Source organism: Pseudoliparis swirei, chromosome 12 (assembly GCF_029220125.1).
Source record: "Pseudoliparis swirei isolate HS2019 ecotype Mariana Trench chromosome 12, NWPU_hadal_v1, whole genome shotgun sequence".
In the NCBI taxonomy this organism is placed as follows: Eukaryota; Metazoa; Chordata; class Actinopteri; order Perciformes; family Liparidae; genus Pseudoliparis; species Pseudoliparis swirei.
The window spans coordinates 4,310,631-4,338,227 of record NC_079399.1 but is presented as its reverse complement, the minus strand read 5'-3'; the positions used below and the strand labels follow the sequence as shown (position 1 = coordinate 4,338,227).

General features: G+C 47.2%; 2 protein-coding genes and 1 long non-coding RNA gene across 6 annotated transcripts in view; all 3 read right to left on the bottom strand.

Annotated features, from left to right (window-relative positions):
- Nucleotides 1-41: 41 nt before the first annotated feature.
- On the bottom strand, nucleotides 42-6,146 carry lamp5 (lysosomal associated membrane protein family member 5). Its single transcript, XM_056428279.1, has 7 exons — nucleotides 6,076-6,146; nucleotides 5,601-5,672; nucleotides 4,968-5,146; nucleotides 4,327-4,458; nucleotides 3,812-3,908; nucleotides 3,151-3,339; nucleotides 42-1,224 (listed from the first exon to the last, which is right to left on the bottom strand). Exons 2-7 carry the CDS (start codon nucleotides 5,650-5,652, stop codon nucleotides 1,049-1,051), a joined length of 825 nt encoding a protein of 274 aa, XP_056284254.1. The 5' UTR covers nucleotides 5,653-5,672; nucleotides 6,076-6,146; the 3' UTR covers nucleotides 42-1,048.
- Nucleotides 6,147-8,157: 2,011 nt separating this feature from the next.
- Nucleotides 8,158-9,739, bottom strand: LOC130202606 (uncharacterized). The gene is made up of 2 exons (XR_008833376.1): nucleotides 8,648-9,739; nucleotides 8,158-8,386 (listed from the first exon to the last, which is right to left on the bottom strand). It is a non-coding gene; the product is annotated as an uncharacterized LOC130202606 (long non-coding RNA).
- Nucleotides 9,740-9,894: 155 nt separating this feature from the next.
- The window catches only part of LOC130202601 (1-phosphatidylinositol 4,5-bisphosphate phosphodiesterase beta-4-like), a 67,057-nt gene continuing 49,354 nt past the window's right edge, over nucleotides 9,895-27,597 (bottom strand). For all 4 annotated transcript variants that reach the window (XM_056428270.1, XM_056428271.1, XM_056428272.1 and 1 more), the window contains 33 exons: nucleotides 26,631-26,710; nucleotides 26,461-26,514; nucleotides 25,814-25,895; nucleotides 25,621-25,721; nucleotides 25,225-25,282; nucleotides 23,024-23,132; nucleotides 22,372-22,582; nucleotides 22,127-22,220; nucleotides 21,909-21,988; nucleotides 21,703-21,787; nucleotides 21,531-21,621; nucleotides 21,327-21,431; nucleotides 20,904-21,043; nucleotides 20,688-20,777; nucleotides 20,449-20,593; nucleotides 20,282-20,366; nucleotides 19,656-19,780; nucleotides 18,728-18,779; nucleotides 18,095-18,197; nucleotides 17,766-17,930; nucleotides 15,998-16,202; nucleotides 15,265-15,353; nucleotides 14,348-14,504; nucleotides 14,230-14,279; nucleotides 13,756-13,821; nucleotides 12,962-13,077; nucleotides 12,312-12,387; nucleotides 12,061-12,236; nucleotides 11,769-11,870; nucleotides 11,636-11,693; nucleotides 11,466-11,552; nucleotides 11,122-11,158; nucleotides 9,895-10,708 (listed from right to left, as the gene is read on the bottom strand). In XM_056428270.1, the coding sequence (XP_056284245.1) occupies nucleotides 10,632-10,708; nucleotides 11,122-11,158; nucleotides 11,466-11,552; nucleotides 11,636-11,693; nucleotides 11,769-11,870; nucleotides 12,061-12,236; nucleotides 12,312-12,387; nucleotides 12,962-13,077; nucleotides 13,756-13,821; nucleotides 14,230-14,279; nucleotides 14,348-14,504; nucleotides 15,265-15,353; nucleotides 15,998-16,202; nucleotides 17,766-17,930; nucleotides 18,095-18,197; nucleotides 18,728-18,779; nucleotides 19,656-19,780; nucleotides 20,282-20,366; nucleotides 20,449-20,593; nucleotides 20,688-20,777; nucleotides 20,904-21,043; nucleotides 21,327-21,431; nucleotides 21,531-21,621; nucleotides 21,703-21,787; nucleotides 21,909-21,988; nucleotides 22,127-22,220; nucleotides 22,372-22,582; nucleotides 23,024-23,132; nucleotides 25,225-25,282; nucleotides 25,621-25,721; nucleotides 25,814-25,895; nucleotides 26,461-26,514; nucleotides 26,631-26,710 (3,351 nt within the window). In that variant the 3' untranslated portion in view covers nucleotides 9,895-10,631. The remainder of the gene's footprint in view (nucleotides 10,709-11,121; nucleotides 11,159-11,465; nucleotides 11,553-11,635; nucleotides 11,694-11,768; nucleotides 11,871-12,060; nucleotides 12,237-12,311; nucleotides 12,388-12,961; nucleotides 13,078-13,755; nucleotides 13,822-14,229; nucleotides 14,280-14,347; nucleotides 14,505-15,264; nucleotides 15,354-15,997; nucleotides 16,203-17,765; nucleotides 17,931-18,094; nucleotides 18,198-18,727; nucleotides 18,780-19,655; nucleotides 19,781-20,281; nucleotides 20,367-20,448; nucleotides 20,594-20,687; nucleotides 20,778-20,903; nucleotides 21,044-21,326; nucleotides 21,432-21,530; nucleotides 21,622-21,702; nucleotides 21,788-21,908; nucleotides 21,989-22,126; nucleotides 22,221-22,371; nucleotides 22,583-23,023; nucleotides 23,133-25,224; nucleotides 25,283-25,620; nucleotides 25,722-25,813; nucleotides 25,896-26,460; nucleotides 26,515-26,630; nucleotides 26,711-27,597) is intronic.

Here is a 27,597-nt window from a genome sequence, read left to right as displayed (position 1 = left end):
GTGCTGTAGTACTGTGATAGATAATAACAATAACAGGTGTGTCGAGGTGATTCCAGCAATTTATTTCAATGAACAGAAGAATACTGCACAAAATTGCATCAGCAGAGATTTATGCATAGACTTTGATTCTGAAAATATTTTACACATATTTGTTTCAAACATTTTTTTACTCGATAACCTCTTTTTCATAAACACTTTTTCATATGGCGTTCTGATAAAATTCTTCACTTTTTTTTTACAACAGAATTTTTCTCAGATGTTTATGTATTTCTTTCTTAGTTGTTGTTGTTGTTGTTATGTCCCATACATTGTGTGGAGAGAAAAGATTTGTCGAAAGTCGAAAGCAAAAAACATCGCAACTCTGAATGCCACTGCACTGCACACACTACAAGACTGGTCCACTGTGAAACACTACGGCTGCATTTAAACAAAATCTAAATGAAAGGGATTCTTGAACAACAACAAAAATATATGCATATCAAGATTAGCCATTACAGAACCAACAATAGGTATTAAAATCATTTAGCAGCACTCTCAGAGAGGAGGAGACGACAAACGGTTGACGAACGACGGCAGAAGCTCTGACATTTGTTTCAAAGACGAGCTGGATCGAAGTAGCTCAAAGGTGATAAGATCCCAGTGATATGGAGGAACAACACAAATAATAAAGGTAAATAAAATCTGTAACCTCTGAATTAAAAATCGTATTATATTTTCATAAAAGCATAAATTTCTTTTTTTTCCTTCATTTTTATTAAAATTCTAACTACTGTAATACAGACTATGAATTTTACGGCATTTAAGATTCAATTCAGCAGCCGGGAAAATTTAGTTTTTTTGGTGAGTTTACCCGGCAACTATACATCCATGCTCGGCCCCAAGCCCCTCCCCCTTTCTTTTTTCTTTTTACACTAGATATTCAAAAGTTCCAGTCGGCCGTCGGCTGCACCACGTGGTTCTGTCCCCTCTGTGGCGTTGGGACGTCGAGGAGACGAGTCTTTTATCTACATTTATTTCTTTTTAAATGAGCTTTTGGAAGAATGCATCCCTACATGTTCTTGTACATGGAGCGGTCTCTGGGCAGCTGCGGCGGGATGGCCGTGAGCTTCAGGTGGAAGTGGTAGACGATGATCGTGATGATGACGATGAGGGCCAAGATGAAGCCCAGGATGATGGGGAGCGTCTCCTCCAGGTGCTCCCGCTGGTCCGTGATGCATTTGTAGGCTGCGAGAAAAAGGGGAAATAGTAAAGAGTCAGCATGACCGGCGAGGGTTCTAGAAGATACCGTGTGGATTCGTTCACAATTCGCGTGTCTCGTCCTTTTCGGTATTCTCTTCCAGTGGAATCGGGTTCATCAGACCGTGTTTTACTCAATTAAGTGACCTAAAAAACTCACTCACAATGTCTTAAAGCCCAAGAGAATGTCTTCAGATGCACAACCCAAATATATTAGGTTTCTCTCTCGTGAAAGATTAAAGAAACGAGCAAAGATTCACATTTTAGATGCGGGAACTAACTAAAATTCTTAAGTTGTTGTTGCACAAGTAAATATAGATTTTTCAATCAGTGGAACACAGTTGATTCCATTGAACCTTAGTTTTGTCATTTGAATGTAATTTTATATATATATATATATATATATATAGATTTGTGTATATATTATTTATTTGTGTATGTATATATATTCTTATATATTTATGTATATATATTCGTTTATATATTTTTTATACATATAGATTTTTATATATATATATTCGTATATATAAATGTATATATTTGTGTATATATTATATATTTGTTTATATATATATGTGTGTATATATATATATATACATATATTTATATATGTATATATATTTGTATATATATATGTATTTTTTTTAATACATTTTTTTATTTTTATATATATGTTTTTTTTTAATATATATTTTTGTATCATCAGTCCAACAGCGTTATCTCATTCTTATCTTGTGGTCCCTTGGGGGCCTCAGATTTGGAGGTGTACTTAACTAATGTGCAGCATGCCTCATTGTGTCGTATAAAGTGTAAAGGTTAAAGGTCAGCGTGCACACGGATGTTCTTGCATGTTAAAAATACACCATTCCAACACGAATATTGTTTATACCGACTCAAACAACTGGATCGGATATTGTGACAGTGAGGCCAATCTTCTTAGATCTATATCTTAATATCTTTATAACTGCGTCATATGATCATATAAGAGAGCTAAAGACAAACCTTTTTGGTAATTATCAAGGTCATTTGCATTAATTTGTGTCGTGACTTTACTGGGAGTTAAAGTGTGCATTGTGTTCTCATTTCATGCAGTTGTTTCATTCTGAGATTTAAAAGTTTTAAAACGCACACATATCCATATGTATTTGTTGCGTTTAACAAAGTAAGAAAAGCAACGTTTAAGTCCAGCCTGATGTTGCGTAACAGATTGATCCCGCCCACACACTGAGGCCCACGGTTCACTCACTATCACCCGATCGGGAGATACCGATCGATACTCAGAGTGGAGGTATTGATCTCCAGACTGAAGAAGTTAGACCGGTGCTGCCTTCAAGGACACTCCGCCCCGCCTCCCACCGGCACCGGCACTCTCCATCTGCACCCCCGGTGGAGAAAGGAGGACTTGCACCACCACCACTGGTTTAAAGTTGGTGTTGCTCCGCGTGGGAAGCGGTGATGCTCACGAGGAGAGAGGAGGCGAGGAGAGAGGAGGCGAGGAGAGAGGAGGCGAGGAGAGAGGCGGCGAGGAGAGAGGAGGCGAGGCGGAGCACAGCCTAGTTTACGGCAGCCAACGAGATTCTTCCAAGGTGATGAGCTCCAGAGGACAGCCGGGCATAGAGCTGCATCCAGGGCAACGACTGCACTCGTAACCCCCCCCCCCCTCTCTCTCTCTCTCTCTCTTTGCGTCCCCCCTTGCATCCCCACCTCCTCTTCTTTCCCCCTCGCGTTACCCTGCCTCCTCTCTGCAGTCCTATAGGTTCTCCTCATACTGCAGCAATTGTGTGTGTGTGTGTGTGTGTGTGTGTGTGTGTGTGTGTGTGTGTGTGTGTGTGTGTGTGTGTGTGTGTGTGTGTGTGTGTGTGTGTGTGTGTGTGTGTGTGTGTGTGTGTGTGTGTGTGTGTGTGTGTGTCTTACGTTCGCTGAACGTGAAGTCCGAGGTGATGTCAAAGGGCTGCATCTGGGTGTCGTACATGACCACCGTGACGCCCTTCTGGTGGTCGGTGGACAGCAGGGTGAGCGTCTGCTGCGCCAGACACACGTAGGAGCGGCCGGCCGGCGTCACCAGCGCCGACAGGCGGTGGGTGTTGGCCGTGTGCTTCCCAGCTGGAGGGAGACGGGAGGGTCACCAACAGCCTGTCTGCCTGCCTGTCTTTCTGCCTGTCTCTCTCTCTCTCTCTCTCTGCCTGTCTGTCTGTGTGCATACGTGTGTAATTGTGAGCTTTTATCTAAAAACAAGATTCTTTCAAATTCCATATAATTTCAGATTATTTTCAAAGGATAATTCTGGTGAATTATTTGTGAAACTTTCAAAATAGTTGAAGACAACATTAGAACGTGCACATTTAAATGTATAAAATAAGTTATTCGCCAGTTTATTAGATTTGATACAAAATCCATTTTTGTATCTGGCTTTTTCTTATCTTAAACATTTCAAATCTGTGAATTTGTCGACAACCGTGTGCAAACATCTCGACTCCATACGTGAACCATCCTCTGATTCCTTCTGACATGTGACGTGAACGCGCCGCCGCGACCAGGAAACGTGCCGAGTGGCTGCTGCGTGCGCGCGACTCACGGTTGTACGCGTTGATGAAGTGCGACGTCTCCGAGGTGTCATAGAGGAACTGGATCTTGCTAATCTTCCACACCTCGATGCCCTTGTCACGGAACTCCTGCAACACACACACACACACACACACACACACACACACACACACACACACACACACACACACACGAGCGTCAAACTGGGCTTTCCCACTGCACGAGAGGGGCAGGTTGGCCCCCGCTGAGGAAAAAACGCCATCTTGACGATTTTTTTAGGCTCCTGTCCATTGTTGAAACATGAATGATGTAATATCCTCTAACTAGAACATTCCTTTAATTCAACACGTCGGTAAAAGTGACGTCATCGCCCCACAGAGGACCAGCGTTAGCGGTTTATTCAGGGGAAGAACCAGATTCAAGTTGATAGTGAATTCTTGAACACGTATACTGAGGGCTATGTGTGTGTTTGCGTCTTCACAATGAGATGATTATAACTTTATAAATGGTGTGTGTGGGGGGCGGGGCTTCCGCCGTCTCGCCCACCTTGGAGAAGTAGATGCGGAGCGTGTAGGCGTTGTTGTTCCAGGTGATGTGGATGTCCGACTCGGTGCTCCCGCATTGACCCTCGATCTCTGCGCTCTGGGGCAGAGTGAACGCCGCGTGCTCGGTGATCAGCTGAGAGGCGTCGGCACAAAACGGACAGATTATGGACGGTGGAGTTCGTTTTTACGCACGAGTTTTACGATGTACCCAAATATCCAGATACCGGGTGTGGTTTATTAAAAAACGGTGTTCATATCAGCGGAAACAACAAGAAAGAATCGATGCGGAAAAAAATGAAAGTTAGATATCTAAAAATGTATTCCTTTTTCTGGACAGATGGCTCCAACGATGTTAGCATTTTTCGCACAACAAACACTGCAAGAGAAGCTCAAATAAACTATTACACTCAACATGTACTGTCCTTGTTGATAATAAATAACAATGGTGATCTTAAAAGAATCCTGAAACATTCTTTTTATTTCATAAAAACAAAATGTCCCATTGCGTCATCAAAGCTTTACGCGCATCCATTAAGGACACGTTGTGCGTCTCACGTGCTTCTCGTGGCCATTGCGTTTAATTCATCTTTGACCACCCTCGTGTGTTAAAATGCACGGGGGGGGGGGGGGGGATTTCCTTACGTCGATCCCGTTGAGCGCGAGCACGTCATACGGCACGAGGAATCTCACGGCGAACTCCACCATCAGGCATGTGGTGCCGTTCTCCCGCACCGCGAAGATGGCTTTGTCCGGGTTGGTGGAGAGGCCGGACAGGTTCTCCCCCTCCTGCTCCGCCAGCACCACGGACAGCGCCAGCACACCTGGACACAGAATGGTAGGGTGGAAGTTGGAGGTGATTGTGGGGGGAGGGGGGGGACTCGTGTCAGCGGGGTTACAGATGAGGCGCACACGCAACAAAGAACCATGCAGAGTCGGCAGAAACGGCGACATCGTGGTCGTATATCCGGAAGTCTGTAGCGCGACTTCTTTTAAGACCGTTTGGCTTTTTCCCCCCTCGCGGCAAAGTCAAAATCCGGTGGAAACGCCGTGAGGCTGCAGTCTGCGGCACCGGGGGAGCAACAGCGCGCCGCCGGCTGCGCAGGAAGTCACGAACCGCAACACGTCCACCGACATGCCTCCGGTTTAAGAGGCGAGACACGTAGAGACCCTGTCATGCACATAGAAAGGTGCACACGCATGCACGCACACACTCACTGCAGTGAGGAGAGTCACGACAGCTGTACATGCACGCGCCCCCCCCCCTCTCCCTCTTACCGAGCAGCAGAAGCCGGGCGCTCTCCGTGGTGCTTAAACCGAGTCGTCCCATCGCGTCCTGCTTCCCCAGCGCTGCACACACACACACACACACACACACACACACACACACACACACACACACACACACACACACACACACACACACAGGGGCTAAATGACTGGGCAGCTCGTGCTGAACCCGCGACAAGAAAAGAGACAAAGGGGGGAGGCGGGAGAGGAAGAAAAGAGAGTGGAGGGATTCCTCTACTCAGAGCCCAGCAGTCACGCGCAGCTCGTCCATGCAGCAGAACCTGACTCCGGTTCGGATCCGGGTTGCTGTGCAGAACTCCTCGGCTCCTCGGAGTTCTGGCCGTCCACCACAGACCGCCCTCTCTCCAAGGTTGACGGGTTTAACCCAGTGACGGCTCCCCTTCAACACATCATCATCATCATCATCAGTAATGAGTCCTCCCGGAAAGAAAAGCTCCGTCACCTGAATGCGTCTCAGGACTCGGCCGCAGTCTCGAGTTATTCCCGCAGTGCCGTCGTCTCCATGTCGGTGGCAGCGGCTGCAGGTTGGGCTGAAATGATGTCTGTCTGGAGGGAAACGCCGACAACACCCCCTCCCCTCCCCTCCATCCCTCCCTCCCTCCCTCCCTCCCTCCCTCCCGCGAACTCCACTTCTGCAAGGTTGCAGCTGAGAGTTGGAACGAGGGCTGCAAAAAACACTTCGACTTAAAATCTTATTTAAAAAGAAGAAGATGTCTTATTCAATGGAGCGATACTCCAGATGATATAGTTCTACACATAAACATGTCTCGTTAGAACACGTCATTGCTCTGGAACCACGAGGGCAAACATGTAGGTATTTATTGAATACCGTATATTATAATCTGAATCTTGTATTTTGGTACTAATTACACATTATTGGCACGTGCGCTGCAGCTAGAAACCAAAATCCGCAATTGGAGAATAAAAACGACACGAGGGATGACAAACGGACCCTTCTTGAGTCTCTCTCTCTCTCTCTCTCTCTCTCTCTCTCTCTCTCAGATATACACATGACACAGAGTTCATTTCATTTTATTTTATTCATCGATATAACTACAATCAGCCATTGAAGAAGACAGAATCACAGAACAGTAAATAAATTCCCCCCAAAAAACCCAAACGTATACAAGTAGCACGGCACGCGTAAAGGCTGTATTAATTAAATAATTCACAATTTATGATCACCCCTCCACCTTCGATGTGACCCCCACCCTCTCCACAAGGAGTGGCATCTGCTGCTGAACACAAGGAGCCAAACAGCACATCCACTGACACCAGATGTTACACATTGCGTTTCAGTCTCGCGGCGGAATCCAGCTGGAAGGCGCGCGGGCACCTTTACGCACAGAGTTTTACGCATCGTGGTTCGATTTGATTTTGTTTTTGTTTTTCAGTCAGTTATTCAAAAAACAACCTTTTCTTTTCTTTTTACTCTCTTTAACCTTTGGTTGATAGCATCCGTTACACTTTTGCAGAACGGATATGTCACCACTCTTATTGTCGAGCACTTTTAGATCGAGATGGCGTTGAGAATATTGGCCCATACGGATACCCGCTTGAGGCACTTTGGTTCATTTTGGGATGCCGAACTCGCACTTGACGGAGCTGATGCTGTCGATGCTGGGGTTACTGTCCACCTGCGGGTGTTTAATTCCCCGAGGAAAAGTTTCCGATCGCGGAATCCGCCCTGAAGGCATCATCGGACTCTCCTCCAACTCCCTGGCGCCGGTTTTAAACTCCGGGGAGGTGACTCGGCGCAAGAGTTTGTTGCTCAGCGCCGAGAAAGTCGTGGTTGAAGTAGCGGCGGTCGGAGGTTCAGCTCGGCTCGGAGACGCATCGCGCCTCCTTATGGTTCTGGATTTATGCACGGGTGCGCGGTACCGAGGCGCGGAGCCGAGCATATTGGTTGGCAGACTGCATCTTTTCTGGTGAAGTCTGCCCACGCCGTAGTCTAACACTTTCGATGCTCCTGTCCCTGGTTCCATTTCCCTTTTGTTGGAAATAATTGGAGCCAGTAGGATGTCCAGGGCGGAGGGGCGCGCGCTGGGTCTGGGGGGGTTGCTGCCGGGCCGGGGGGAGAATAAATGCGATTTTGGAACCTCGCAGCTCTGTCTAGGAGGGAGATCCTCACCCCCTGTTTTAGGAGGCTTATGGTTCTGAGAGTGGTCTGAAACCCGCGCGGGGGCTTTGGGGGTGAGGATTTGGGAGAATACCAGCGCGTCTGGAGGCGAGGAGGAGCTCGATGGACTCCGACTTTCTCCTGACTTTTACTTAAATATATTTTTTACATAAATGTTTATATATTGAATACTGTGAAATATATCTCGACTTTCTAAACTATAATTAATAACATTTTGTACCCCCCTTTCGGCATATTATATGACATTATCTTTGTCCTTTTAGTTAGAATAGTATTTAAATATCCTGGCTATCCCCGAATATTTCACTTATCTTCCAAAACAATATCATTACCGCTGGTCATCTTAAATTAAATAAATGGAAGGAACACAAATGAGCACCGTGGTTATGTCCCGTTTTACACCTGGATTTATTGGTACACATACTATAAAACAGTATTAAAGGAGCTGGATAACAACAGTATTTCATTGCTTTAAGTTCAACAATACAATATAAATACAAAAAACACGCACAGGATGTTTTGTTGACGAGCTTCAGATGGAGAACAGAGGAGTAGGAACTGAGGGAATGAAATCGGTGACTCGCACTGCAAAAACCAACCGGCTGGAGAGCCCCTGAAGGTCACATGACAGAAACATTCAACTAGTGCAAAAAGCATCTAACAAATATAATAATGTTAAACTACACCATATCTAATATATATAATATATATATTCATTTATTTATATATATATCTTCATATAAATAACCCCCTTAATTTGGCATTTTTTGTCATTCATAAAATAATTTTTACCATCTTAACAGGCACATCAGAAAGCGATGGGATACAATTTAAAAGCACTTTTTTTTATTTTTTATTCTTTATACTCGTTTACCTCTGCACTAGATCCGTGGTGAGAGCGTCATACTGTGCGTTGTGGTGCGGGAAGGGCAGACAAAAAAACAAAAACAAAGACGAAACCCCATTGGTCGATACGTGTCTTTTCCCCAACAGGCTCCGCCCCCTGAGCCCTTGTGACGGAACACAATTGGTCAAAAAGTAAATCGGACTACATACATTCCAGTACATACAGGAACTTCCCGTCTCCCCTTTTTAAGTGAGTTACAGCAGAATAACACAGAAAGAAAATAACTTTTTTTTAACGAGGCCAAAATACCTCGAGGTGTTTTTTACCCCCATATTTTATTGTCTTTTCATTTCATCATCAGGACTTTTGGTCATTTTGTGTGTGTTTTTTTGTGATGTGCACACAGGATTCCTTCATCACCCCACATCTCTGTCTCCGCTGCGGCTTCTCGGTGTCAGTCCTAGGAGACGAGCCTAGGAGACGAGCCTAGGAGAGGATGAGCGTCACGATGAGGTCACGCGGTCAAGAAGCTACGAAGGGAGCACTTCACTTCCACGCCGTCTTTATGGCGCCGGCTAGACGAGCTGGCGTTGAGCTGGTCGTTTAACACGGGGAGGGGGGAACGACTCGATGACGTCATCGTCTCTTCGATTTGGAGTGATCAACAATTTTTTTTTATCACCAACGACATATTTTGTTATATTGCTGTAATATACGGATTCTCCTTTTGGTTACTATTTTCAGTATTTTGTAAACTTTAAACTTTGAGGGAATCTATTTAGTATTTTTTTTTGCATAGTTCACATGATTTTTTAGCGTAAAATGATTTTTAAACAAATACGACTACCACGTGTTACTTTCAAGTAAAATTTGAGGACTGCGGTTACGCAATCTCTTGGGGTATTGTCCTCGTAAATAAAAATAATTTGACGGAATAAGCGGCCATAACAACGGCAAACAGCGCCCTCCATCGTGATCCCTTTATAGTTTCTGACTGCAAGATAATAAGCCTTTTTTAAATAGATATATATCTAAAAAAAGGCAAAAAATGCATATTTCTAAATATATATATTTCTAAATATATATTGATAAATAACTATTTATAAAGATATATTTATGAAAAAAATAATATATATTAATATATATATATACACATTAATACATATATATATGTATATTAATAAATATATTAATAAATATATATATAGTAATATATTTATTTATATGTATATATATATATAAATATATATTTGTGCCTTTAAATTTTTGTTTTATATATATATTTAAATTTATATATATTTGTCTTGTTACATGAACAACAAAAGTCCATCATACATCTTCGTCATTGTAGCTACAGGTGACTCTTCTTCATACAGTGATTTTCTTCTAAAATACAATCTGAATACAGACAGCCTACAGTAGTGCACTGCTACATGTTCCACATTGGTCTGATGGCCTATCACATACAAAGTGTTCAGGACTGGTGTGTGTGTAGCATACAGTGTATTTCACAAAGCTTCTATTCATTTGTGCCGACGTGACATTAAATCGTGTAACGCACTCGTCTCCCCTCGTCCGCACGATCTCTGGAGCGTGACTCCAGTACAGACTTCTTTTTTTCTTCTTTTAAGAAATAAAAAAACAAAGTAAGAATGAAAATCCACCTTCTGTGAACTTGTGTGTGTAAATAGCTGCAGCTTGTGTTGCCTGACGGATGTCGTGAACATTGAAGGTGAGAGACAATCTAAATCTACATCCAGTGGAGGAGGGATACGTCAGACTCTCTCAGTGGTTAGACCCCCGGTAGAACAGTGAGAAGCACCAGTGGCTCAGTGGTATCTAGTTAGTGCGTGGGGGAAAAGTGCAGAGGGCTACTGTGTGTGTGTGTGTGTGAGTCAGAACGAAAAACGAACTGATAGTGATGGAGGCAGGTTAATGTCTGTGGGTTTTAGAGGGCTATCAGCGGTGGCGTGTTCCTACACCTGTGTGTGTGTGTGTGTGTGTGTTGGTCTCATTCGCTCACACCACCGTGGCTGGTCTGCGGTCCATCGCTTCCTCCATCTTCGCCATCTGCTGCATGTCTCTGGCCTTCGAGGAGACAAACACACATTCACGTTACGCCTTTTCTTGCATATTTTGGCGGCTCATTCAAACACATCGTCGGTCGGCGGTGGGTCACAAACTACGACAGCCAGTGATTACGAGCTGCAGTGAAGGCACCGCGAGCTTGTGATTTGGCTCGGTTATATGTGGCGAGTCTTATTGATAAATGACCATAATGTGTGAACGGGATTCCTGAACACAAAGAAAGACGAGTCACTGGGTTTCTACGATGTTCCCGCAAGAATCCGATCATTATATGTTCTTAAAATACAGATTTTAACAGCAGAAAACTGAGAATATGGAGAAAAGGAGTAACACCATGGGGAGGAGGAAACACGAATCACCAAGAGATGCAGTGACGGACAGGAGGAGGGGGAGGGGGAGGGGGAGGCGCCTACCTTGAAGATGTTTGTTTGCATGGTGTGATTTCAAATACTGTGCCAGAAAGAAAGAAAAAAGCAAATCATATGATAAATAAATGAATATGTGCACACGGGTAATGGAGCGTGGCACACGGCAAAATAAAAAGTACAGATGGAGAAACGAGACGTTCACATGCCGTGGGAACTTTGACTGTTTGTTGAGCGGGGACTGAATCAAGACTTCAACGTTATTCTCCTGGATGAAGAGCCGGAGGCTCTAAACTAATCACAGCTCAGCCAGAGAACCACAGCGGTCCGGTCCCTGAGCCACGCTCTGCAGTCCGATAAACACAGAGTTCTCTTCAGTCGCGTTTCTTTACCTGCTCGTTGACCTTCTCCAGCTTCTCCAACTGGACTCGCTGGTTCTTCTCCAGCTGCTCCATCTCCTTCTGATGCTTCATGGCCAGCTGCAGAAACACCAGGGGACGAAATATGAAGACGAGGTCGTTGCCGGGAGTCAAAAATATTCCGATCGTTAAAGCCAACCCACCCGCTTCCTCTCATCCAGGAACTTCTTGGTGTTGCTGCTGTTTAACTCTCGTACTCTCCTAAAGGAACACAGAGCCACGTGTTGACCTCCAGCTGAAGGGTGTGTGTGTGTGTGTGTGTGTGTGTCCGTCCACCTCTCTCTCTCTGCCTTGTTCTTGATGGACTTGTCCTGGCTGATGGCTTTACTGTTCTCCATGGACATCTTGGCCTGGTTGGCGCGCATCTCTTTGCTCTGCCTACAAGTTGTGGGAGGAGAGAAAGAAACACCTTGAATGTGCTGCAGAGGTGTGTGTGTGTGTGTGTGTGTGTGTGTGTGTGTGTGTGTGTGTGTGTGTGTGTGTGTGTGTGTGTGTGTGTGTGTGTGTGTGTGTGTGTGTGTGTGTGTGTGTGTGTGTGTGTGTGTGTGTGTGTGTGTGTGAGCCTCACCGCTCGTGGATGCCCTTAAGCTGCAGCGCCTGCTGCTCCTGGACGCTGGTCAGCAGCTTCTTGAGGTGCTCGCCCTGCTGCGCGACGTGTCCGTCCTTCAGCTCCTGCTCCTCGCCGCCGTGGCTGCTGACCAGCTCGGACCACTCCTTGGTGTGCTGAGCCGTGATCTCCTTCACCTGCACACGCACACGCGTGTTACCTCACCGTCACGGCTCGCGGCCGCGTGAGAGGGGCGGCGAGGCGTTCGTCACCTTGACTTTGTGGTCGGCGGTCAGAGTCTGGCTCTTGTCCTCGGTTTCCTTCTTGAGCTCTTGGCAGTTGTTTTCCCTGTGAGGAAAAAACACAAAAACACATGAGATGATTTAAAGTGTTTGAGACTCTTTGATCACTACAGGAACCTTTGGCTTTCTGAAAAACCCGGGAACAAGTCGTGTCTTTGGAATTGAGCCGGAGGAATGTGATTGATTTGACATCCGCTTGTCACAAAGCAGAACACAATCTGGTAACTTTTGACTTTAAGCCGTACATCTCTGACTTCGTCCTCGACTATAACGTGTAAACATCCCGGTCGAGGGGACACAGTGGTCTGACACCACTGATATATAATTTGGCTTTTTTCAACATGCAACCTAATTTTTGACTTCCTAAACTCTGATTTTTATCACTACATATAGAATGAGTAGATTCATTAATTAACATTGTATAATACGAGTGTGTGGACTTTTCAATAAACATAAACACTTGTTATCCCGTTTCTCTCTCCATGACATTCCTGCTATGCGAGGCCTTTAAGCGTCTTTAAGTATTCTAAAAAGCGCTATAGAAATGAAATGTATTATTATTATTATTAAACGCCGTGTGACTGTTACCCGGCAGTCCGATCCCGTTTTATCGTCCTTACCCTCTTTTCTTCACGGCTTTCTCCAACAGTTTCTCCTGGCTGAGCTTCTCCTTCTCGTGCTGAGTGACCAGCTTGTCCACCTGGCTGCAGTGGACCTTCTGCATCGTGCTCTGATCCTAGCGGGACAGAACAGAACATGCGTCGAGTGTCCACGCTGTGGCAATGCCGTCGCGACCTGAGGAATAAAGGCGAAAAACGCAACGCGGCAAAACTACGACGATCTAACAGACGTCGACTACGTAGTGATGGACGTCTGCCCTCGGCCAATCGGGGTCAGACACGTTGTGGTCCAGCAGCAGATGTCTTCATCTCCAGACGGAGGCCGCAGGGCACGATTACACGCGGGTTGCGCAATAGGACTTAGCACAATGCTAATTACCGGACGTGGTCTCCATGGTGACCTCTGGTCAAAGCAACTTTAGCAAGTCTAATTCCTCACAAATCGGTAATTGTGTGGCCGCATTCACGCCCGTTTGTAAATGAGCAGATTGCGGAAGCAGGAGGAGACAATGAGGACGCAGTGGTCAAGGGGAGATGAAAGGAGGCGCCGGCCCCCCTCGCTCCCTTCCTGCCCCTCTGAGCATCAATAACCATCCTCAGCAAGCGGCAGCCTCTTTGCATCTCCACAAACACACAAACACATGAACACACAAACACACAAACACATGAACACACAAACACACAAACACACAAACACATGAACACACAAACACATGAACACATGAACACACAAACACACAAACACACGAACACACAAACACATGAACACACAAACACATGAACACACCACCCACCTTGGACTGATTCTTCTTCAAAGTGCTGAGCTCCTTCTGTTGCTTCTTCATCAGTTTGAGGTACGTCTGCAGCGGGGACACATTTATTATTCATATCGTAGAGGACATTTCTTTTTGGGCAAAATAATCTGAATTTTATCTTCACAAGTATCCACCCTCATCTTCATCATCCGGGGTCGGACCCGACTTCCCTCTTAACAAGTATTTATTACTGTGATTATATTATGAGGTAATTATGAGATGGTTGTTTATTCAAAATGCAGAGTGCACAGTCCTCAAGGACTTTTCCAGGCTTGGAAATAATCATTTTAAAACTACAAATCCTAAAAATAGGGATCACAGAATAACTCCTAATACTCACCTGTATGGACACATTTAGAGTTGCCTGATAGAAGCATACAGGCGTGGTATTTTAAATAGTAATGGTTGGTCAGAGCAGCAGGAGCTTGTTGTGTTGAGAAAGACGTTCTTTACCTTCATGAGCTTGAGGTCCTCGATGCTGACGTTGGGCACCAGAGCGTTATCTGAAACACGGGAGATGAAGTTCAACTCGCCGCGTGTTGACGGTGTTCCCGTGGGGAGCGGCGCTCACCCTTCTTGGCCTCCGCCGCGTTGCTCTGGGCGGCGCTGGAGGCCGCGGCCATGTCGGAGCTGGCCTGTGACGTCACGCTGGCCTTCACCGTGTCTCCTCGACCTTTGCCCTTCTTGTCGCTCTTTGAGCTCCCGCTGGGAACATCCGCGATGTCGTTCTACGGGGGGGGGGGGGGGGGGGGGGGCGCTCGGTTACGCCGTGCGGATGTGGGCGTATCCGGGTTGCAGTTCTCTAAACCAGCGGGGGGATCATCGTGTGCGTGTGTGAGTGGTTGTGTGTGTGTGTGTGTGGTTGTGCGTGTGTGTGAGTGGTTGTGTGTGTGTGTGTGTGTGTGTGTGTGTGAGTGGTTGTGTGTGTGTGAGTGGTGTGTGTGTGTGTGTGTGTGGTTGTGTGTGTGTGTGTGTGTGGTTGTGTGTGTGTGTGTGTGGTTGTGTGTGTGTGTGTGTGTGTGGTTGTGTGTGTGTGTGGTTGTGTGTGTGTGTGTGGTTGTGTGTGTGTGTGTGTGTGTGGTTGTGTGTGTGTGTGAGTGTGTGTGTGAGTGGTTGTGTGTGTGTGTGAGTGGTTGTGTGTGTGTGTGTGAGTGGTTGTGTGTGTGTGTGAGTGGTTGTGTGTGTGTGTGTGTGTGGTTGTGTGTGTGTGTGTGTGTGTGTGTGTGGTTGTGTGTGTGTGTGGTTGTGTGTGTGTGTGTGTGTGTGTGTGAGTGGTTGTGTGTGTGTGTGTGTGAGTGGTTGTGTGTGTGTGTGTGTGTGTGTGTGTGTGTGTGTGAGTGGTTGTGTGTGTGTGTGTGTGGTGTGTGTGTGTGTGTGTGTGTGTGTGTGTGTGTGTGTGTGTGTGTGTGTGTGGTTGTGTGTGTGTGTGTGTGTGTGTGTGTGTGTGTGTGTGGTTGTGTGTGTGTGTGTGTGTGTGGTTGTGCGTACCGTGTCGAACCCCAACGCCTTCATCTGGTCGAGTCGCTTTTCTGCGATGGTCAAGAACTTCTTTGGGTCCGACAGAGCGTCCACTATGGCTGAAACACACACAGGAACCAGGGTTGAGGGGTCGTTGTTTGATACAAATGCAAAAGATAATGTCCAAATATCCATCATGACACTCAAAACTACTTTTATTTGAACTCTGATGCATTTAAAATCTGATTAATTCTGACTAGTAAACAAAGAGTGATCTTTGGTGTCCGCTCACACAGATCTCCTCCTCCTCCATGATTAATTACATCCTCATTATGCTGGGAGTACCCTCGTGGAACTGGCCCCGGGGAGGCGTCTATCCGGGTTTAATAAAACCGTTCCTAGAAGATGGATTGTATTTTCCCGCGCTGCCGACACGGGGCTGTGTGTTTGGCAGGAAGTGGCTCTGGCAGGAGGAAGCTAATGGCTCCTCAGCGCCAGCCCTTTGGCTTTATTTAACGACAACCACAATTGTCCTTCTCATTTGTGTTTTAAACCGTCTATTACTGCAGATTTACTGTCATCATCATTTGCCCCGAGCCGTTACTCTGACGCTTCAAACCAGCCCGAGGCTGCGAGAGAGAGAGCGAGAGTTTCCGTTCTCTCCTCCCGACGGGCGGCAGAAACAACTTTATTATCGCTTCCGGATAAACAAAGAAGTGTAACACGGCGTCGGAGGTGAGGCCGGCGTGGGCGTCGGCCTCACCGCCGAAGCCGTCGGGCACGTAGGTCTTCAGGATGATCTGGCAGAAGATGGTGGGCAGCGACAGCGGCTTGTTGCCCTCGTTCCTCAGAGAGATGTGGCGGTAGCCGGCCTGCAGGCCGTCGAGGGGCAGCAGGCGCTGGCCAATCAGCTTGTTGTTGTCGTCGTAGACGCCGATGCGCAGCACCGCCAAGTCCGGGAGGATCACCTAGGAAGGAGAGAGAGGGATGGCGGGAAGGAGGGAAGGAAGGAGACAGGGCGCCAACAGGAAATATCAGTTAGGAGAAGGTCATCAGCCTGGTGGGAAGTCCACCTCCAGGAACACATCCTGCTCTGATGACAACAAACGACTTCAGTCATTGCAGTAAAATGGTCTCTCTCTCTCTCTCTCTATCTCTCTCTCAATCTCTCTCTCTCTCTCTCTTTCTCTCTCTCTATCTCTCTCTTTCTCTCTCTCTCTTCTCTCTCTCTATCTCTCTCTTTCTCTCTCTCTATCTCTCTCTCTTTCTCTATCTCTCTCTCTCTCTATCTCTCTCTATCTATCTATCTCTCTCTATCTCTCTCTCTTTCTCTCTATCTCTCTCTTGGAGCTAAAGAGGAAACGGAAGCAGAAGGTCAAGGATGAAACTGCAGGGGAGATTATCAGGGGCACAAAGGCATGATAGCACCGCAGCGCATCGGACTACTGACAAGGCCATCGCCACCGCCGCTGGAGTAAATCAAGTGTGTGTAACGTGTGTGTGTGTGTGTGTCTTTGAATGAGCTTGTGCACACCCTTGGAAAAGAGAGAGAGAGTCTCAGCTGGCCTTGTGTGTGGAGATAAGCGAACGACGAGAAGAGGGTCATTAATACCTCGACGAAGAGGAAGGTAAGCGATAAGACCGGAGAACCCTCGCCGGGGATGAATGGGTGGGAGCGGCCGCTGATGTGTGTTGATGTGTGTGTGTTGTTGTTGTTGTTGTTGTTGTGTGTCGTTCTCTCCGAGTCATCTCCACACGCCGTGTCTGCGCTCATGCAAAAGGTGCGGCGGTATCTGAGGGCATCCGTGTCTCTCTGAGTGCACGTAAAAGATGTGAGGAACGAGCAGCGCCGCTTGTGATGCCCCTCTGATAGCTGTGTGTGTGTGTGTGTGTGTGTGTGTGTGTGTGTGTGTGTGTGTGTGTGTGTGTGTGTGTGTGTGTGTGTGTGTGTGTGTGTGTGTGTGTGTGTGTGTGTGTGTGTGTGTGTGTGTGTGTGTGTCACTGCGGCAGCCTGTGATTGATGGTGTGTGTTCGGAAGCTGGAGTCAGTCATGGCTGAGAGACTCCTCATTCTGCTGAGAGCAGCGTTTCCTTCTCCTTCTCTCCCTACATCTCTAATCTCTCTCTCCTTTCTTCTCTTCCTCCGTCCCCGTCTGTTTTCCTCCTCTCTGCAAGCCAGAACCCAGACAAACGAGACGCCTCCTTGTTCCTCCTCCTCTCCGTTTAGGTTGGCGATGCTCTGCCAACGACCACGAGAGCGTCCCCCCCGGGTCCCTCGGCTGAGGTCTCCTCTCGATGTTCTCGCGTCTTCCGTCATCTCGAGATCCTTTTCTTCAAATTCTAAAATCACGGCCGTCCTCTGCGCCTCGTTTCCCCCCCGCTGTTCCAGCTGCCGCAGCTTCCACCGCGGCGCCGACGGCGTTCAAATAAGTGCAGCGCGTTAGTTTTGCCTCGCTGTGTCCGTTATCTCCTCCTCCTGCCAACACCGCCACCACCACCCGTCCTCCACCTCACCACCTCACCACCGCCTACCTTTCTGAACACAAAGGGCTCCTCGTTGTAGGCGGGGTTCAGGCCGTTGTTCATCACCATGCGCGTGCGGAACTCCTTGCGGATGGTGTCGGTGGGCAGCCCGTACATGTCCACCTCCACGTACGTGCCGATCTTCTTGTCCGACAGGAACTGTCCAGAGAACACCTGAAGAAGAGGAGGAGGAGGAGGAGGAGGAGGATATGACTCAAGCCTGCGATTGGAGCTCGTCCATCTGCTCAGGTAAAGATGTGTGTAACAACATCTTTGTGATGAATCCCTGTGGCGCTCTTTACATCTAGAGGATTTAACAGTGGAGTCGGGGGCCTGACCTGCACGCTGCAGGTCGCAGCGATGACTCCGTCCACGGGCGTCTCTGAGAACGGGTCAAACGTCCTGTCTGACCGCCGCATGAAGTCGGGCTTCAGCAGGTACCTGATGTACACACACACACACACACACACACACAGGAGATGGAGATGAATCAGGAAGAGGCACAAACGACAATAAATCTGCCTTTTAGATCAAAAGTGGGAACGCTGATGTTGTTAAATACATAATCCTAATAATGAAATGCAATGTTTTCTAAAATACTTTCAAGTAAGCTCAAACAATATCTGGAGGAGGAGGTACGGCATGAGAAGGTACTAAGTGTGTGTGTGTGTGTTAACCCCGGGCCCAGCAGAGTCATATTCATAACGACGGGTGTCTTCACGAGCGCTGATCCTCCCACATATGAGATTTCCGGCATTAGCAGTAAAACCGGAGCCCTCGGGGACGTATTAGAGCCGAGGGACGGGGGAAAGGAAGAGATGAATGACTGCGGAGGGTTAAGAGCAGCCCGCGTCGAGAGTAGATGCGGTTGCCGCGGGCAACCGCTAATGAGATGTGACGAGCTTTAATTGATGAGCTTCGCAGAGAAGGGAGGGATGGAAACGAGCGGAGGACCAGGAGCGGGTTCTCACCCGCAGGAGCCGTTGTATTCGAACTTCCCCTGGTTCAGCTGCATGGCCAGATCTGAGAGGGAGAGGAAGGGTTCAGAGAGTATCACGCAGATCAAATCTTAAAGCCATCGAGTTCATCTTCATTGGTTTCTGTGGAGCTTTTTAAAAAACAAACATTCGTCCTGTCATCTCCCTCAGAACTTTTCCCGCCATCACACGCTCCACCTCGTGTCACCCCCCCTCCAGGCTCGCACATGCTCATCTCCCAGCTCCCAGCAGGCCATCTGGCCGCCCTCGTTTGCCTCTGGCCATGCGGCAGCAGCTGTTTTCCAACAGGCATCACTCATAAGGTGTGTGTGTGTGGTGCATTAAAGTGTGCGAGTGTGTATAACGGAGATAATCAGAGAGAAAGATAGATGAAGCGGAGTAGGAGGTGTGTGTGTGTGTGTGTGTGCACCCGCTCATGTTCATGCATGCATAACCTGATGCTGTAAAATTACATGCAAATGATTTCCAGAGACTGGGAACTAATTTGTCTCCACAGGTGCATATGAATCACAACACGGTGTGATAAGAAATGCTTTTATTTAAAAGACTCAATTATTTTAAAGACTCGTGGGAATATATTATGAAATCCAAGATAATCTCCACGTCCTCTTACATGTTGCTGTCGAGTATTTTGCATCCGCCGTGTTGGAGTGGTGGACCATAGCATGTGAGCTATCAGCATGTGTTACGAGAGGTAAGTGATGATGTGTTTTCATAAAGTAATATAAATAAATGGATCCTCAGGAAGTAGAAATGTCCTCATTAGATTACGAGAAGTTTTTATGAACATGGGAGGTCACGAGGATCAGAAGAAGGTTGTATAGGCGCACATGTAACATGGATCTGCTTGGTGTGTGTGTGTGAGTGTGTGTGTGAGGTCAGGGGTCCCATGCCGTGGTACCTGGGGTCTGGAAGTTGAGCGAGACCATCTGGCAGCCTGCGTTCCAGAAGATCTGAGGCATGTAATTACTGGAGTCCACCCGGCCCCCTTTGGGGTAGATACGGCTCATCTGACGCTTGTTGTAGCTGCACTGGCGCTCAGGAAAATATATAAAAATACACACAAAATGAAAGAGACGGAGAGCATGTGTGTTCCACGCGGGGCTGTAGGACTATTTTTAGTGTGAACAGCTTGGGTCGAAGCAGTCCCGAGAGAGAGAGAGGGGGAGAGAGGTCAGGGCACGTTGGCCTGCAGAGCAGAGTGGAAACAAATATGTCTAAAAGAAATCAGATCTGACATTCGGGTTTCTTTTAGATGACCTCAATCTATTACAACTCTAAATGTATTAGACCACTAGACACATGGCGCTTCACGGTGGCTCAGTGAACGTCGAGGTCGTGATGATCGTGATTAAAGTTATGATCACGTTTTATAATCAGTCAACAGAGTGGAGCATCGACTAGCTAAAGAGCCACAGATCCACCTCATCCCAAACCGGAGCGATTAGGTGACCTGTAACCGTGGAAACGGACATCTGCTGTAACTCTTTACTGCGACGTGTATTCGCCTCGACGCCCAAAGGATACTTGACGAACTCGATGGCGTTGGTCTTCAGATAGCCCAGCCCGACCGACTCGTTGAAGGAGGACATGTTGTGGTGGATGTTCCGCTCTGAAAGAGAGAAAGGGGGGATGACTCAGAGAATATACACGGACCGGACGAGTCCCACGTTATCCGCGGAGCGAGCGCTCACCCTCTGCCACGTCAAAGCTCTGGAACTTGACGGGCTGGGCGTAGTTGACCATCGCCGAGAGCCACGGGTGGATGTTGGTGGTGCCTCCTACGTACGTGTACTGAGCTATCAGAGCCTCTTCAGAGTCCTCCGGCTCCTCCACGGCCTGCAGGTGAGGAACAAACACACATATTCACACACACACACACACACACACACACGTGACTCGGGGTGGGTCCGAGCCCCGACGAGCCGCTCGCCTTCTTGCTGTTGTCTTGCTCGGATGCTTCCGAGACGTCCGTCGTCGCTTCCGTGGCTTCCGACGTCTCGGTGGCGTCGTCGTCGGGCGCCTGGAAACCAAACGCAAAGCTCTCAAACAACGGGTCCGATCGCCGCCCGCGTTTTACAGGCGTGAGACGCGGTCGGCTCGTCCGAGCGTTCCAGACGCCCGGCGGCCCTCGAAGGGGGCGGCTCACCTTCTTGATGCTGTTGTTGTTGTTGTGCGTTACCGCGTTGTTACTCTGGGAAACACGGCTGGCCTCGGTCTCTGTGGTCGCCTCTGACGGACTGCTGGGGGCCACTGAATTCACATCCTTCTCCTCAGCATCCTTCTCTCCTGCACACACACACACACACACACACACACACACAGACACACACACATTTATTCTGCAGCAAAATTGTTGCGTATTTGTTTGTATTTTCGCTCGACTTGATGCCTGATCTTTCTTCACAGAGCGACGTGATGCAGCGCGTTGAAGATTTCTCGTTTGTTCTTTATGAAATCAAATTAAAAGCTCATCTAGTTTTCCCTCCAAACATGATTGTTTAAAAGATCTTTGAGGTGTCATGTTGTGTGTATGTCAGCATAACACACACACACACACACACACACTTACTTAGCGGACCGTTCTCTGTGTCCTCTTCAGTCTCCTCTCCCATAATGATGGCGGGGGTGTTGGTCTCTCCGGCCTCCATGTGTTTCTTAAAGGCCTCGAGCTGCTCTGTATGACACACACACACACACACACACACACACACACGTTAGACCAGCAAACCACATCGTGAGCAGACATTGATCTTTTCAAGAGTTGTTTACGTACTCTGTTCAACTTCAGGTTTCAAGCGTTTGTTTTTGATGAGGATTTTGCGTCTGAGGTCGTTTGGAGACGGTAAGGGGCGCCCCGACTCAATCTGCCAAACATTACATCATCACACACTTTACATGTAGAGGGGCTGTCACCTCAGAGAGACGCTGACTGAGGGAGTGTTTACCGGGTAGTTTTCCAGAGGCTGTTTGAGGAGGAAGTCCCCGAAGGTCTCCTCACAATACTTGGCCATCTTGTACTGCTGTGGTTTACTGGAGACACATACACACACACACATAATGCATTGTGTTCACATACTGCACAATACACGTCGATGCAAATAACAAACATATGCATTGGCACCTTTTGCTTATTACTCAGTGATACACGTACCTGCAATGGTTTTCAAAGGACAGAATAACAGGATAGTCTGAGGTCACGAACGCCGTCTCTTTGATGGCTTGGATAACATCCTGTTGGAAGAGACACAGCTGGAATATATGCAATGTCATACTGCCAACACCAGGGGGCAGGCACACATAAGGCTCAAGTATTGAAGCAGCCAGAACAGGTGTGTGTGTGTGTGTGTGTGTATGTGTGTGTGTGTTCACCTTGAACAGGATGTCTGTGCACATGGCCTTGCCATGAGTGATGATGGGCTCCTGGTCCTCTCCTTTCCCATCCCAGCAGTCCAGCTCCACACATCTGACCGGATGGAAAGCGCACACAAAGCGTTCACGCCGATGACGCACACGTGATGCGTCTGACCGTCTAGAGCAGGGGTCCCCAAACTTTTTCCTGAGAGGGCCACATAACGTTTCCCTTGTCTGCTGGACACACACACACAGTGACTCACCTGCAGCCGGACAGCAGGACCTGCCGGTACATCTCCACCGAAGACTTTCCTCCAAACTGTCGGCCGTTCAGGTACGTGTTGTGGGAGGAGCTTATGAAGTAGTGGGCCAGCGGCTGTTCCATTTCCTGGTACAGCTCTAGCCGGTCCAGGTAAACCGGAGCGTTCTCGTCCGACATCAGGTACCGGCAGAACCCGTCACTGGACATGCAGCCTGAGAGAGCAAAGGGGACCAAGTTAACGGGATTGAGGGTCAAATCTTAATATTCTTTATCATATGATGGTGAAAACAGTCCTTAAAAAAATAAAAAGTTCTCAGTTCTCGATCTCAAGCATTTAAATAAAGTTTAAAGAAATCCTCGTGGATATTTATGCATTTCCCTAATAGATACTGACTTGCTGATGCTAACATGAATGGATTTTACCAAATATTAAGTATTTAACCTTTTTATTTAACCAGGTCGTAGATGATAATTAAAATAACTCTTTAAATAATAATATCTTATTCATGTAACATTTCTGCCATGAAGACAGGAACAGGAAAGACCAGACGGAGAACTCTATGCCGACGACCTGATGCAACGTCCTGTAGTTGCAGAGTTCCGCCTCCAGAGGGCAGCACAGCCGAACATCTCAGTGCCTCCTGCTTCTCTACCTTTCTTCTTCAGCTCTTCATCCCTCTCGTACTTCTCGATGATCTGCATGGCTCTCTTGGGGTCGTAGAACGGGAACAGGATCTCATTTAACCTCGGGTCGCGCTGGTTCTAAGGAGCGACACACACACACACACATTTATCCACAGATGTATCGTCAACACACACATACTGACTTCCCAACAAACTGGATCTGGTACACAAAACATCCTCCGACCCACGGGACCACAAACACGGTGCTCGTTTCAAGAACTGTAATTTCCTCATTTTGACTGATAAAGTTATTCAAACGGTTGATTTTGACATTAGCTGTCGTCTTGAATGGAGAGCACTGGGGTAAGAACAGGTTCCACAGACAGGATGGAGTTACGAGACGTTGAAGGGAAGCGGTGAGCCACACTGACGGGAGCATTAACAGCGAGGAAGTCGGCCGCGTTGCAGAGGTTCAAGGCAGCTCGACTTTAACAACAACAACAACAACAACATCACTATAATGCGACAGCCCGCCCACAAAGCCACTCGGGGGAATCAATTGAACCAAAGCTGTGGCTCCGTCACGGTGGAGCACCAAAGCAGGCGTGTTCATCCAGACAGAGGAGGGCACGGCCACAAGAACACGAGACACGGACGGAGGCGAGACGAGCGGGAAGCGGGGAACCCTCCCGTTGCCACGGCAACACCAATCAGACACGAGAAGGTAGCCGCAGCGTGGGGAACACGGGGATGCGGAGGGGCGGGGAATGCAGAAAGGGGGAGGGGGGGGGTGAAGTTGCCCTTGCAGGTTGACTGGAGGTTAAATACTTTTCTCCACCTCATTAATTCAGAATATAATCTAATGAGGGATTGCAGATCAGAGAACACTGCACTCACCTGACATCCGGCGTGAATCAGAATAATCTAGCATCACCTTCTACCGTAAAGCAAATTTCAAGGACATCTTTTCAAGGACTATCATTTTTATTCAAAATCTCAGTCAAAAATCAATTCAAAGCAGAAAAAAAAAAAAGGTTCACGCTCTTGTCTCAAAGACTGGATTTACAAGATTCTTAATAGCAGGCTCTTCTATTATCTCTAATAAATCTCTTATGTCCCATCCATACTGCAGCTCGTGCTGCAGCAAAACAGTCACTCAAACCATCAGAAGCTAGATCACACTGCACTGCTGGCTCCCAGTAAACTGCCTCCCACTTAAATTCTTCTTTCTTTTAAAACCTTCTTTTCTGTGACAAAGATCTTGATTGGTCTTGCAATAGCCATAGTATTATATTACTAGACGCTGCTTCACTCACTCACTAAATTACACTAAATGCCTAGAGTCTTAAAAAGTAGAATGGGAGCTGAGAGCCTTCAGAGTCAAGCTCCTCTTAGGCAGCTTGAACTTTAGCAGTCCGAGAGCAGACCAAGTCACCGAGGTCAAGAGAGAACTTAATTAGACTTAAGACCTTCCTCTTCCTTTATAGTTAGGGCTGAATCAGAATCAGGTTTGCAGCTGCCAGCCCCTTGATATATATGCTTATAGCTATAGCTGCCCGGGGACGCTTTATGACTATACCCTCCTTTTTTTTTTTTCTAAGGATGAATTTTCATCTCTCTCTCAATCCTACTAACTCTCTTTTCTCCCCGAGTCCTTTTTTTTTTCTCCTCATGGTCATGGGGTCCCTATGATGCCATATAAACATCCTATCTGCCTGGATGATCTGCTGGGTGGTGGAATTCCTGCTCATGACGCCCACTGTCTGTTGAGACTCGACCCACTCCCTCCTCCCACCGCCATCTGCCTGATGGATCGTGGAGGTCTCCATCAGGAATATGCTACTACTAACCATTACACATACATGCTTCATCATATATTCATTATATAACTAACTCTAAATCTTCTGTACTATTACATACATCTATTGCATCCATCCATAGGAGAGGGATCCTCTCTGTTGCCTCTCTCAGGCTCTCCTTTTTTTTTTCCCTGGAAGGTTTATTGGGAGTTTTTCCTGGTCCGATGTGAGTTTTGGGGCAGGGATGTCTATGTGTACAGATTGTAAAGCACTCCGAGACAAATTTGTAATTTGTGAAATTGGGCTATACAAATAAACTGAATTGAATTAATAGACTTTTAAGTTGCGCAGGGCAACTTCTTCCCAGAGCAGGGGGGGGGGGGGGGGGGGGCAAGCAACACACAGAAGTTAATGAATAATAAAGAGCTTACTTCATTCAGAAAGCTGACTAACTGGTCTACAGTTAAATAATCAGTTTTGTTCCCATTGCTGCAAAGGAATTAATTAGAAGAAAAAACAAAACAGTGTTACGCCAATGTACATCCCCCTCCAGTCATTCACACAGTCCGTCAGTTCTACTTCAGCCAGCGGTCTTCTGAAGAGGGCAGTCGTACTTATTATGTCGCAACACGTCATAACCGTCACGTGGGAGCAGGTTAGGCCGTCCAGACGCTGTTAGTGCAGCAGGCGCAGAAACATCTGATTGTGTCCAACGAGACGGAGGAGCTCACACTTATCATGCTTCAACAGTTCTATGTGGGCACCGGGGAACAGGTGAGCAACTGAGGTGTAACATCTGTAAAATATTTTAAAAAGGGAACATTCACATGTTCTTGAAGAGTTCCTCGATGTCGGTGCGAGGGCAGATCTTCTGCGTGAGCGCGTAGAAGATGGCGTAGGTGAAATCGGACGGTTCGATCTCGTCGTTCTGCGGGAGAAGAAGAAGACGGCGAGCGTGTCAAACGAGAGAGGGAAAACGAAGCGGCGGCTCCGTCCGACACGCCGGGGGGGTCGTCTGACCTTTCCGCTCGGAAGGCCGAGGTCCCCCAGAGCCTGGAAGATCCCCTTCTCCGTTTTTCCGGAAGCAAAAGTTCGAGTGATGCTGCGAGAGGAGAGAGGAAGACGGAGGGAAGAGGGAAGGAGAGTCAAGTGAGACGAAGTAGAGCATGAGGCCCGCGGGCCAAATCCGGCCCGCCGCATCATTTCATGTGGCCCCTGACAGCTTTTAAAGACACACGATCACCGTTTCTTAAAGAAATATTTAAAAAAATTCCCCCATGCTTTTATTTTGAAAGTTTCAAATGAAATGAATTCATGTTATAATATTAGAGACATTTCCGTATGTACAATATTTCCACACTCAAATAAACAATAATCAAATGCAAAGAGAGTTATTTAACAATATGTTCGAGGAGTCTCTAAAGTGTTTCCGGCCCTTTAAGAGGGCGGCCATGATGCTGATGTGGCCCACGGTGAAAAGTGGAGGGAACTGGGTCTCAGTAGTCGTGTGTCACATTATTAATGAATTATTAGCAGTATGGAAATTGAACGGGATTGAAAAAAAAAAAAAAAATCTTAGAAAAAGTTCTTCATTCGCCCCTAATTTAAATAACTTTTTGTCTGCGTATGACTTGCTCAACAATTAAATCTCCTTCAGCTACACTTACCCTCTCACAGGAATCTTCCCATTCACATTGGTCAGGAAGCACATCCTCATCCAACTAAAGGAGGGAGGGGACATTTTTTTTTTTTTTAAAGGGCACGTTAGTGAGAAATGGCCGGAAAAAAATAGAGTAAAACAAAAGCTAAAAAAAGAAAGCGTTTAAGTGCTGCTCACTGTTTCTTGAGGCAGGTCATTGGACACACGTTGTTGGCCTTAAAGTTGTGAATCACGGCGCGCAGACCCTCGATCCAATTCTGCAAAACGACACAAGCAGCAGCGTGAAGCCTCAACACACCGACCAATCACAGCCCACAAAAATGACACAAATGACTATATAAACATCTATTTGTTGAACTTTAACAAAACTGCAAAGTGCAAATGTAAAACAAATCTTTTTTGTGGCATTTAGTCCAGCGCTTCTTTAATGTGTCATGGCTGCAGATGTCATGTGCTGTAAACAATGCAACTAGTGGAGGCGGCAAGGTGCTCCGTGTTGCCAGATTGGAAACGGTGAAGTATCGGACCAAAGGCTCAAAATGGTTGTATTTGGAGGATAATTTTCGTGTATCTGGCAACCCTGAGATCGGTCGACCAATGACAATCACAGCCCACGGACACACTGCGATTAGAGCGTCTGTGGGGAAATAAACATATAACTCGACAGGAAAATCAGGAAGATAAACACACACACACAAACACAAACACACAAACACAAACACACACCCACCCAGCGATAAACACGGCGAGCGTCGGTAAACAAGACGATAATCTCTCCATCTTTGCGTCTCTGAACGTCTTTGATTCTAACTCTCCGTCTTCGAGTCTGAAAATGACGGCGGGCATCATTATGAAAACATTAAACAAGATAACGGGTACAGCGGGGGTCGCCTGGTTAGGCATGTGGACCTGTGTGTGTGTGTGTGTGTGTGTGTGTACACACGTGTGAGTGTACGTGTCTCTGCTGATGTAAATAACTCTGTCATCTCCCGAGGTCTGCTTCTCAGGGCCACCTGCATGCTGGGAAGTGGTGGTGGTGTCATGGTGTGAGTGTGTGTGAGAGTGTGTGAGAGAGAGGAAGAGGGGGGTGGGGGGGCGACGGAACTGGCAGGAATAAATGTGTGAAGGACGAGGACATGAACCT